Here is a 12,993-nt window from a genome sequence, read left to right on the forward strand (position 1 = left end):
TTTATTTTGACGTTAAATGTATGACAAGACATAAGGGTTGTTGTTTTGTACTTCCTTTAAATGTATGCTTTATTTGTCCACAGTGACATCGTGTGGCTGGATATGGTAACGAGTAAACACAACACAAAGACTATTAATTCCAAAGAAAAACACTAAAAACATCACGTTTAAAATATGACCAAAGTATGTGGACATCTCAACATTATGCCTAACCTTGATAATCTGCTCTATAAAATAAGCAAATAATGAAATTGCATGCCGCTTTATTCCCTAGAGTAGAATTAATTAACATTTGTCCAAATCATGAAAAAACACTCCAGATCAAATACATAAAAGGTACATATATTTTCCACATGTTGTAAACAAATTGTTTAAGGTACATTAGGTGTATTTTATACAGGTAGTGCCGTGACAGAGACATTTGCGTCTGCACAGTAGAACATCTCCATGCCATGTGAACATGTTTGAGGGTAGAGGCCTGTCATGGTCAAACCGGTGATCATTACAAAAAAGCCAACTACTATCAAGATGGTGGGTATCAAGTTTTCACCCTGGAACCAGCGGCCAGGGGATAGTTTGAGGAAGCACGCAGCTGGTATGATGAAGATCAGAGGCGTGGCACTCAGCACACCCTGGATGGTTGAAGAGAAGACCGTTAATGTAAAAAAAAACTCATCCATGCTAACAAAGATCGGTACAGACTGATTAAGTTCATATAATAATAATAATAATAATAATAATAATAATACATTTTATTTGTAAAGCACCTTTCATTGCTAAAGCAATCCCAAAGTGCTACAAGAGGCGTAATAGAAAGAAAATCACTTACATTCAGCTCCAAAACAACTCCCAGACAGTCAAAGCCCAAAGATATAGATGCACAGGCTCCAACTATGACAACTGTTATTCCCACATGTTCTACTTTTGACAAATCCCTTCTGAAAATGGCATTGGATAACACCTGAAATGACAAACAAGAGAGAGAAGGTTCTAAAGCTAACAAATTATATGTATTACATAACATTTTTTGCTGTTGGGAGTGCCTGAGAAAGACCTAGTGACATGCATTTTCAGCTGTTGTTCTTTTGACCACTCAGACATTGTGTACTTGTCAAACCTTTCTTTTAGTGACTTAGTCACAAAGCCACGTCCTTGGCTCAAACCCTCAAAATACCACTTTCCCTCACATATGTAAACGTTTAACTGTTAAATTCTAAGGTTGCCGTATGACAAAGTATTACTTACCTCTCGTGTAACAAAACACTCCAGTGGAAATGTGGTTATTATGCTGAAGCCAAAACAGAAGCGACCAAATGTTGCCAGGTTGTCATTTCTGCAGTAGTTCTCAAATACGTCTCCTGAAAAAAGGTGGAAGTATGAGTTCAAAATACATTTTTGATGTTAAAATGAAATTACTGGCTTGGAGTTATTCCAATTATTATTAATCATATATTAATACCTTGTGTGTAGCCGGTAAAGGTGGTATAGCCAGAAACAGCAAATGCAGCACTGATTATTAGTGCGGAGCCTACAGACATGTGAGTGATCCGGGACCAGTTAGCCAGTGTGGGCTGCTCCAGAGAACCGTAGATTAGAAAGCTGTTGTGGTGGCATATGAAGGCTAAAGAGACACAAAAGTGCAGAACATCAGAGTACCATTAATACACAGAGTAAGAACACTGAAAAAGTACAGCTGATAACCACAGTTTTGTCAACAAAATGCATTAAGTGTCTTTGAGTTTTCAGAAAAACGCCTATAAATAAAATGCGTTGTTATTATTATTATTATTGTTATTATTATTATTATTATTATTAAAGTTGTCGGCTTGTGTCAGCTGCTTTCAACGATTTATTTGTATTAGGTGCAGAAAAACTTGGAAACAAGCTATTTGAAACAACTACAATTTTTCTCAGTTGTTATGGCTAACATGTTAGCAAACAAATGTCTTCTTGGAATCTGGTTTTTGACCTTCTAATACATTATATTGCAGTGTATTTTAGATCTGTTTCGGTCTCCAACAATTCGTTAGAAAAATAAATGTTAGCCTTCTTGATGAACTTCATTCATCAGGTTCTTTGTGAGGCCTTTGGGGCTGGCAGAGTAGTAAACATTGGAAAGTTCATATCTCAAAAACAGCTGGGATTAGGATCAAAATCCTAAATTGTATGTACAGGTTAAAGGGTAATTCTAAAACACCCCATCATCAGCATCATGCAGACAAACTCACCAAAGGACATCACACCAACGGCCTGAATTGCATTCCACCTTGCAAATGACCACGCATTCTCTGTAGGGGGGCTAGAGAGTGATATTCATATTTTAAAGCAAAGAACACAATACATCTTGATTAAGTTTGTATTCATTAAAAAAAGAACCCCATGGCTCGCATACATAAACATTTAAATTAGAAATCCCTATGGTTAAGCAACTTGCAGAATATTCATTCATACATCTGGGGTCCCAAGGTAGCTGCTCTGATGATTACAATGATGAGGATGGCAAATGTCAGCACCATTGAGATGAAGGACACCTGGTAACACACATGAATATTTTACAGGCAGCTTCAATCACTACATGACACTAAAAGCTGTGTGATAATCAGACTCACCTTCCCAAGTTTCTCAATGTTTCGATAAAGTGACAGAGGTAGTGTAAAAGCAATGGTTGATAACAAGATCGCAAAGTGACGCTCTGCAAGTATGTGATCTGGACCAACTGCATATGAAAACATACATGACGTTTTAACCATTTGAATATGTTAAAATTCACTGTAGATGCTTAAAAGTATAATTTATTGATGTATATTAACTATAATTTGATTTGAGGTGGTACAAAATGTATGCAGAATACCTCCTGGTATTCTCTGAAATACTTTGGTCAGTGTGTCTCCAGTCGTGATGTTGTAGCTAACCATTGCTGAGGAAGGAAACAAGCATGGATCATCATTCTGTTATTCATATTTACAGTATTATTTAAACTGAACCAAAAGTCCAAAGAAAAACGACAAAAATAATAATAATTAGGCAACTATTTGATAGACCACTCAACATTACACATGACATTTGACACACCACGATAAGAATATAAAAGCAACTCACCAATGAAAGGATACAGGAATTGCAGGCCAGATAAAATCACAAATCCTGGGAAACCAAACGTGCTTTGCACTAGTGACTGATAACTGTTTGTCCCTGACAGGTTGCTTCCTTTAATTAGTAAGATGATTGAATAGTCTGCAATGAAATGCAAACATAATGTTAGAAGTATTTTACTCATTTGATAAATGTATGTCTTGATAATTATAAAGAGGACTTTAATATACCCACCTGTGATAAATGCAACAACTACCAGCAGCATCAGGCCTAAGGGGAGCCCTGCCTGGTTCAATGCATAGGGTAAACCTGTTCAAAACAACATGATTTATATATGGAACAAAAAATTGAATCATTTAATTCAAATCGTTCATGCAAAATGTGTTATGAATGTCATTCAGATAGTTTGTGTTTCTTTGCAAAACTGCATCGTGACTCCGTTTTTTTTTTAGGTTGAAAGAGTTAAAGGGGGGGGGAGGGTGCAGGCGCCAGTCATATGATACATGGGTTTACCACTGCAGGGCTTGTGTAAAAACCATGTTATTTGACAATTTAACTGAATCGTATCAGTATTTGTGTGAAAGCTACAGTTTATCATCCATATAATCGATTGCATATAATTCAGGTATTAGGTCTTGTTAGGCATTACACAGGCTACTTGAATTATGTGAGTATTTACCAATTATTCCAGATCCTATAATGGAATTTATGAAATTAAAAGACGCTGATATCATTGAACTTCTAGGCTCTCCAGCTGCCTTTTGAGGAGTTAACAATGTGGTCCCTTCTTCATTGTTGAGCTAGAAAAGTTCAACACAGAGCAGAGCAGTAATTATGATCAAAAACAAACACAAGTGTTCCTCGTGTCCGTCAACATTAGCATCTCTTACCTGCTGAGTCATGTTGAGCACCTGTTGGTCGCTGATGTAGTCTCCTCTTTGTCGTAGTCTCCTCAGTGTGTTACTCTCACATGTGTTTGCGGCTAACCGAGGTGTAGTTAAAATACAAAATAAAGGCTGACAATTTTACTCAACTAACCTCCTCAAAGAAAGTTTGAAATCTTCTCAACAGCGCCCCATGGTGGACATGTGACTATTTTTGACCTGAGCCACACACTTCAAACCACACACATATCTGATCATTTAAGATACAAATGTGGGAACAGATACATACAAGCCCTGTTAATGACAACACAATTATGTGTTTATGTGTATACGTGGAAAGGAATTTCAGTGACCACACAGACAAAAAGTATTTGCTAATACTATTTATTTGGGGAGTTAATTTTGGTACCTCACAGTAATTCACGAGGGTTAACTCTCCCCGCCATCAAATATATAAAAAATAATTGCTTCTACAAAATATGATTATAAATAAAAGGACACAAAACTAAATATTCCCGTTTCTTTTAGTGGTAGCTGGCAATTGTATTCTACTTTATTATTTATTTAACATAAATAAATCTGTTCAGAAACATTGCTATTGTTATGCCCTCATAAACTTACCAAAACCACCTTCAACTACCTAAACTCCCCCGCCTTACAAATCACAATTGAACCCCTGTCTGAAACCTTTGAGCATGTTGTAATGTAATGCAAATCAGAGCTGGTGTAATAAATATTAACTTTTGAAACGAAGGCGTGTGACACTGCAGCAGACAGGTGTCAATTAAACTAAATACTGAAAAAAAGTTTTCACTTTGACACTTGATGCCAAAATATGTATTGACACGAGCATTGAAAGATTTAAAGGATTTAAGGATTTTGCTGTGAAGCTGCCTGTTGAAAAGAGCCCTTTGTTCAGTGAAGGAAGCGATTAGAGAATAAGCAAGGAATTAGAAATAAAATGTACAAAAAAAACAGTATTTCATGTAGAGGACTGTACATTTCTTTGTAAAGATCAAATCTATTTAGTTTCGAAGTTCCTTCTGTGACCCTAATTTTGCAGAGAAAGTGGTGGAATAGAATACAAATATATATACAAATATATATTTTAATGATTATTTCCACACATGAGCAAAATGAGAGATACATTCTAAAGATACGTTTATGAATTTCCTTTCTTTTTGTATTTTTTTATCGATATTTTAAATGCATTTTTGTAATAGAACATTTCAGTTTATTATTAATTGTTTAAATCTATATTGTTTAGGCCACAGGGATGCATATACTGTAGGTTTGCATCATATGTCAGGGATACTTGTCACAATTCAAAGTCTGACAGTGCTTTATGTGTCCGCCAGGTGGCAACAGTCTCATTGTAACCATCCAGCTCTAATAACATCTTTATTATCTTTATCTTTAATTTTAACTTATATTCAAAATATATATGGCAGGGAAAGATATATATCTCTGATGTGCTTATGGTGTTTTCTCCCTTACTGTCCACGAATCAAGCACTTGTTTTATGATTTAAAACGTTCCTAAATACTGTAGGCTCCTGCTTCTGACCCCTTCCTCCACATTCACGCACACATAAACGCACACAGATAGTGTTTTACACCATTATAGTTGTGGTTTTTGCTTTTAGTTTGCGATACACTCTGTATGACACACATCTATATTCCTGACAATTACGCATGATAATGTCCACCACAATAGCATCCCATTGCCATTCAGTCAGGTCCGGCCTCACTTGGTACCCAGGAACATCCGGAAGCACCAGCACAGTGTACTCTGACTGTGGCGCGCGGAGGGGCGTATGAAACACACTCTCGCTCTCTTTCTCTCTCAGAGTTTTAGTGGAAATTAGCAGTTCTGCGCCAGGAGAAGCGTCAAAACACTTTTAACGGACGGGCAGGTTCATTTTAAACAACATTGTTTCACTTTGAAGCTTTGAAGCTTTTCCAAGCCGCTCTTATTTTTCACCTGTCGATGATGGAAAACTGATGGTAAGTTAACATAATCTCTACAGTGGTTTTAAATTGCTTTTTCTATTTGTGTTAATAATTTATGAAAAATGTATTGCTGTAAATTAGTTATAGAAGTCTGCAGCTGGGGGGGAACTAGAATAAGAGTCTATCTATATATCTATCTATCTATCTAATTATCTATATATATATATGTATCTATATACATTAACACACAGCACATAGATTTATAAAAAAAGTAATGCAAAATAATTACACAGTAATTAAGAAAACATTTTTGATGTCTTTATTTTAAAAAATAAGTCAGATGGGTATCAGTCTTGACAATGTGATGCAACCTCGGAAAATCACATTCTATCAAATTATGTTATGATGTGTTGAAGGCCTGTATGGGAAAAACGGTGATTGATATCTTGTACTTCATGGACAAAAGCTAGAGTGCAAATGATGTGCTACAATATGTTACAGAAGTTAATGGGTATGGCAGCAAGTATTAGCCCACACACTCCATCTTAGACGACTTCCTGCTTGCATGACTGTCAACATCATTAGATTAGATTCCTGTCAATTAGAGATTGGGCTGCCCTGTTTTCTTTCTATATCCAGACTGTACACACACTTACACATACGGAAAGCCTGTAAAAATGTGATTATATTCCATAACATTTTTAAGATGACTGCCCATCATCAGCTATTTTGCCAACGCCCTGAAGGAGCGAGATGTAATGTCTGATAGTCTGTAAGAGGCACCAGCAAGCATTAGTTGTGAGCACTTAAGAGCTGTTAGTGTGTTGGTCCCCTAGGAGCCCACAGATACTGAACTGTGATCACTCAGCATACAGGCATGTTGCAGGTTAGGCATCATAATGCTCATTAAGTCGGCTAAAGTCACTCAAATTGTCAAGTTTTTGTGGCAACTCCTCAGCTCAGTTGTAGGCTTGTTCAGGTGGTCAGCATTACAGCAGCTGAGGATTGACCAAAACAAGTGGAATGTTTATAACCCTAAAATCGTCTAAATAAAAGACACTCACATGACTTATGAACAAGTTATAGGTAGCTGCAGTTGTTTGTGCTGATCATGTAGCAATCCCTTGTTTATTATTCAAAATGCACCATGATTGTCTGTGTTAAAAATGCCTATCCTGCCAAGTTATGGTCCTATTAGTATGGAGTGATATACACATTAAAGAGATGATATTATGTTAGAATATCCAACTGCAGCTCAGCAATAATAAATATTGAGGATAGAAAATGACATCACCTATCTTCAACTTTTTCTATATATATTTAGACATGTCTGTTTTGCCTTAAAATGTGAACCTATTCTTTAGCCATAAGTCCCAAGCCCCCAGCCCCACAGGTTTTTCTTGTGAAAAAATACTTTAAGATAACAGTAGCTATGACTAAGCTATTGGAAAATACAAAGAGACTGATTCCCCTGGATCCCTATTGCATTCAACCGTCCTTATGTCATTTTGTTGACCTTTGTAAAGGTCTGCTTGTCTGTGTTTTCTCATGCTTGTAGCTCACAGGCTGGTATAAACTCTGCCTTCAATCATCAATTTAAAGATTTTGGAAAAAGACTAAAGGCAGCGACACATTCAGGTTTTGGAACTGTACAGCCATAAGCAACACTTTAAGTCCATTTAATGCCAATGAAAATGTGGCCTTGATATCTGTCAGATAGCTATAGTAGTGTTACTCTACAATAAAGGTAAGAGATCATTTGTGGCATCCTTTATTGTAGAGTAACACTACTATAGCTATCTGACAGATATCAAGGCCACATTTTCATTGGCATTAAATGGACTTAAAGTGTTGCTTATGGCTGTACANTTGTATTTAATTGCATATATTGAAAAGGTGTACTCTAAATAGGTGTTGACTATTGAAATAAAACACATGTATAATTATATTGAGTGGTTATAATTGTATATCTACTGATTTATCCTTTACTTAAAGTGAAATACTCACGCTTATCTAGCAGGTATACAGCCACTGAGACCTTGCCATACTCTGTTTCAGTCATATTGGTCCCATTATCGTCTGTAACATTATAGTCCCGGACACACTTGTGTTTTAAATTGCCCATAAACAGTTGTAGTCCTACGAGGGCGAAGACGCTCAAGCAGAAGACGGTGAGAATCATCACATTGGCGAGCTTCTTCACTGACTGGAACAATGCACCAACAATGGTTTTCAGGCCTGCCAGATAAAGAGTCACTTGTTATTTCCAGTAGGCAATTAAAAAGCACTGTGAATTAAAAGTAGTCATGTGCAAACAAGGAGGCATCTCTCATGTCAAAAACAAGCACCTAATCTGTTGTGTTGGAGATTTAGGTGTGTTATGGTAGTAGCAGCTAATGTAGGCTCAAACCTAATCTATAAGGCAGATACCTGGTAAACTCCCTTCTTGTAAACTCCACTACCAATTATTTTTAATTTAATTTCCAAGGTCTGTCATCAGCTCCAATGCTGATCCAATTACTAGTAGTTCATAAAACATAATCTTTTTGTCGTCACAAAAGGCATTTTATTTTCACATGTTCTGTAGTACTCTAAAATTACTGTTTTCAGACATTGATGTGTAGAATTGGTACATATTTAAAGTATACATATATTCTTCCCTTTGTTTCCACTATCATTTAAGCATCATCTATAATGAGGTAAAGATTATTAATAAAATATTATGCTTTAATAGCAAACACAAATACTTAAGCAACTCTTTTTGAATATAATTTGTCCTACTTTGGTTACTCATGACGGGTTTATGCATCAAGAATCAATGTGGCAATCAGAGGATCATGCATGTTAGTGATAATGTGCATGCAACAATCATGGGACACACCCACACATATAACATGACACTATGTCCTCATTAACCACATGCAAAGAGGAGCAAATGGCTGTCAATGAATAGTGTGAGAAACATAAAAAGCAGCTTGTTCATAACACATAAATGGCAACGATATCACAGAGTAACCATAAGATCTAGGAAAACACAAAGGAACATTAAATATGTTATGTTGCTGCTTAAGATTCCTGATTTTAGTGGTAAATTACAATGAGCAAGAGACTCAAACAGCTGAATTTAGAAATCGATCCACCAGAGACCCCTGGGATTACTTCTGTGTTTTTAGGATTGAGAATGTTCAGATTGCTTAAAGAACTCTGTGAGAATCTGGCATACATGTCATAACAGTAGCAGGAGAGGAGGTTACTAGAGGACAGCTGGAGAAAATCATGCAAGAGGCTAACTTACATGCACTTGCTCCTGCTGCTTACCTGGGATTACCGAAATAGCTTTAAATGCTCTCAGCACTCTGAATGTGCGAAGAGCTGAAAAGTTGCCTAGGTCTACAAACTCTGTTATATACCTGCAGAGAAACATAGAATTACTATGGAGAATTGACTGGGTCAACAACACACATTGAAGCCTGCAATGCTTAATAGATACACTACATGAGTATATTTAAATACATTATCAGGTGAAGCAGTCAAACAGTATACACTGTGGCATGCACATTAGTGAAGGTACAATGACAATGAGGTCACTGTGATGATGAATAAAGGGAAAGCCTGATGATATTCTATATTGTTTATTATTGCCAACAAATTACAGGAAAAGTCAAAAACCAACAATTCCCTTGGTGCCTCCATTGTTCTACAAAGACTATTACAAAAACATAAATGTGCCACATTGTTGCACTCTGGGATATTTTCTCCCATTATCGCATATATGCACTCAACATGTGTTATTTAACTTTTGTAAATAGTGCAACAGGCGGGGTAGTAAAATCCGAAGATATAAAAAAGGTTATTATTTTGCATTTTGTTGGCAATATATAAAATATGGAATGATACTAGCTTTCCCTTAAAGACATAAAATACGTATTATGAACAAGTGAAACATAAAACTACTCACGCCAACACAATGACACTAAAATCCAGCCAGTTCCAGGGATCTCTTAGAAACGTGAACTTCCCAATACAGAACCCTCGGGCTAAGATTTTTATGAGGGATTCAAGTGTATAGATTGCAGTAAATATGTATCTGTTGAAACAAAATGTAGTTGTTAATGTAGATTGCATTTTCATATTGATATACACCAGTATGTGATTCAAATAGTAGTTCATTGGGAACTTACTCTACATTCTTTATCCAGTCAGGCAGATCGCTCTGTGTCATATATACACAGTTGGCGAGGATAGTGCACATGATCACGATATTAAATAACTTGCAGGCATGTTGTCAAGGAAATCACTTATATTGTTGGGGAATTAACACATTTTGTCATCATAGTCTCATGCAAGGTGCAAATGATTCAGGGATATAGCTTAGTAACCACAGACTTAGTGAGGGCTAAACATAAAAATGATTCACGCTTATCAGAATTACATCTTGATGAAAGGATATGAATGTACCAAAATCCAAATTGATATTCTTCTAATAAGGTTGAAGGGGCTCAGGAGGTACAAGGCAGGATCGGCGTTGAAGCGGAAGAGACAATTTCCTCTGTTTAATACTATGAAAGTCTGACAGAAAAAGAGAAATATGTATAAAATAACCAAAAATGAGTAACAGTTTGTATCAACGTATATTCCTTACAAATACTTATCAAATTCTGTACATTGCTGATCAACCTAATATCAATATTTTCTATTAGCTTGGTCTTCCTGTCATCTATTATTCACAGCCTATGGGTATATACCAAGACTGCCATGTTAACAGCTGCATGCAATGACAGAGACAAGAATCCTCATTTCTAATGCAATGATAGAGACAGTAATAAACCAACAAGAAAAACCCACATGTTGAAACAATTAATACAAAAATGTAAACGAGCGTCCTTAGGTTTAACACTTCAGTTTGAAATCAAGCCAACCTACTTTATGATTCATGTAGTATGGATCCAGGTCCTCCAGCGGTGTCGACACCATGCCTTTAGGAGGGTCCCCATACAGGAGAGGAAGTGATTTGCCCGCTTCCAGGTCACGGCTGGGCTTGATCTCATTCTCATCATTGCGTTTTTTCTTCTCTTTCTTTGGTTTCTTGGCGCTCTCCTCTGTGATACGTTCCTCGATTACTTTGAGGTACTCACGACTAAAGGGGCGGAAGCTGTCTGGACCTGGTGGTACAAGCAGCTGTGCCATCTTTTCATCCTGTGCCTTCAGAGTGAACAGCTAGCCTCCAACATGAGAAAGGCCTAAGGGGTCTGGACAGAAAGGGAGATCTGATTAGAGGTTGACGAGTAATATCTGACATGAAATGGCACGTTATTGGAAACAAATAGTTGAATGTATTTTTGGCAGCACATTTTTTCGTCAGGTTGGAACTGCTTTAAATGGCGAGGACAGGAAAGTGGGTGTCTCTGATCCTTGTCCAGAGATCATCAGTTCAGGAAGTGGAAGGCTATAATGAGCCTAGAGATGGCTGACATACACATAAATTCCTGCCAGCTATGGTAAAATTAGATCTAATTATCTGCTCCTCGGTAGATAAAATTAAGATTTGACATGACAATGATCAATTCCAGGTGAGGTTCTTGCTCCTCTCCTCCATCGCTCAAATTGAAAAGAGTCCACTTTTCCCCAGAGCACTGAGATAGAGAGGAGGGAGGAATAGATCCATCGTACTAATAGGCCTGACTGCTAAGATGTGTTAGGCAGGCCTATGCAGTATAAAATATGAATGCACTACAGACTGCACTGCATCTCTCTGTGCCCTGGACAGATTTTGCCCGATCTTAACGTAATAGTGAAAGAGAACACTTCTAAACGTTGAGTCTGTGATGCTAAAAATCAATCAGAAACACACAGGTCAATCCACTGCCCACAGCACTAGTTTGTACAGTATGTGTGATGTAATTGCAACAACAACAGGAGGCCTACTGTAACTGCTAAAAAATGTTTCTAATTGACAGTATATGATTGTTCAAATCGGGTTTATACCCAGATAAACAGTACGGACACACTTGGATATATTCATAAGAGATTAAACAAATCAGGTAACTACTGATTTAAATTGGATTTTAAATCAAAGGAATTTGGTATTGAACAAAATAAGCATCTTGACTATTAACACTATTAACACTGCCATTTGTTGTTGAAAGATATACCCTGTTTGCATTGACCACACATAAATATTGGCATCAGTTATGCTGTCATCTCTGGACAGAAAGACCACACTGCTGGGTTAGATGCAGTAAATAGGCCTTTGCAAGTTCAAAGTGTTTGTTACACTTCTACAACTACAACTACTCTTATTATTTACATCTATATAACATGTCATTGTGACCGTCCATGAATTTGACTTGTGGAATTAATTTTAAAATATGACTTGTACTCATTGTCATTATGGACAAATGCCTAGACCTGTTTTTTGTTTTTGCGTAGACAAAATCACCTCTTCTGTATGGTCACTTAAATGATATACATTATATAAAAACAAACACAAACACACCACAGCAATAAAGGACTGGACATTGCTTTCAGGTATTTTAGAGACCAAACAATTCGGAATCAAGTGCACTTAACCTACCTATGATTATCTTAAAAACACAACTCTTTATAACTATAACTAAGCATATAAATATTTAGAGGAATGCAATATGGTCTTGGTAAAATTGAATTAATAAACAAGAAAAAGATAAACTTCTTGTAACTCCTCATAAAATAAAGCTTTTTTGATGTTCAAGCAACAAGGTCAACCTGCAGCGACTAACCTCTATAGAGGTATGCATCCTTCTGTCAATCGGCTCCCAACTCATCACACACAACTTGAGATATGAGCTGCCACTTTGAAGCTTCAAATAGGCCCACTTGAATTTATCTGCAACTTGTCAGCATCTTGACCCTGTGCCGACTAACCTAAAATGGATACATTAGATTCCCTCAACTCTCACTGGAACATAATGTCATCACATTAGTTTGGTGTTGCTATTCCTCATACCTTTAACTCCTTCCTGCGGATGAGCTTTAAGTGATGACTGACCTTGGCCTTAAGCCACCCGATAGAAAAGCACAGCTTA

The 12,993-nt window shown here is 36.8% G+C and overlaps 3 protein-coding genes across 3 annotated transcripts in view; 1 reads left to right on the forward strand and 2 right to left on the reverse strand.

The window, feature by feature from the left end:
• Positions 1-43: 43 nt before the first annotated feature.
• Positions 44-4,111, reverse strand: slc38a11 (solute carrier family 38 member 11). Its single transcript, XM_010776207.1, has 12 exons — positions 3,984-4,111; positions 3,773-3,893; positions 3,328-3,402; positions 3,100-3,234; positions 2,852-2,917; positions 2,610-2,716; positions 2,452-2,531; positions 2,229-2,299; positions 1,460-1,621; positions 1,246-1,358; positions 830-961; positions 44-632 (listed from the first exon to the last, which is right to left on the reverse strand). The coding sequence occupies exons 1-12, from the start codon at positions 3,993-3,995 to the stop codon at positions 393-395; spliced, it is 1,314 nt and encodes a 437-aa protein (XP_010774509.1). The 5' UTR covers positions 3,996-4,111; the 3' UTR covers positions 44-392.
• Positions 4,112-7,907: 3,796 nt separating this feature from the next.
• Positions 7,908-11,116, reverse strand: LOC104949809 (sodium channel protein type 2 subunit alpha-like). Its single transcript, XM_010776222.1, has 6 exons — positions 10,853-11,116; positions 10,380-10,498; positions 10,111-10,200; positions 9,888-10,016; positions 9,296-9,339; positions 7,908-8,167 (listed from the first exon to the last, which is right to left on the reverse strand). Exons 1-6 carry the CDS (start codon positions 11,114-11,116, stop codon positions 7,908-7,910), a joined length of 906 nt encoding a protein of 301 aa, XP_010774524.1.
• Positions 11,117-12,120: 1,004 nt separating this feature from the next.
• The window catches only part of LOC104949810 (sodium channel protein type 1 subunit alpha), a 32,722-nt gene continuing 31,849 nt past the window's right edge, over positions 12,121-12,993 (forward strand). Inside the window, exon 1 of the mRNA XM_010776224.1 lies at positions 12,121-12,157. Within this exon, the coding sequence (XP_010774526.1) occupies positions 12,121-12,157 (37 nt within the window). The remainder of the gene's footprint in view (positions 12,158-12,993) is intronic.

The sequence above is a fragment of the Notothenia coriiceps genome, unplaced genomic scaffold (genome assembly GCF_000735185.1).
Source record: "Notothenia coriiceps isolate Sejong01 unplaced genomic scaffold, NC01 NC01_scaffold00016821, whole genome shotgun sequence".
NCBI lineage: Eukaryota > Metazoa > Chordata > Actinopteri > Perciformes > Nototheniidae > Notothenia > Notothenia coriiceps.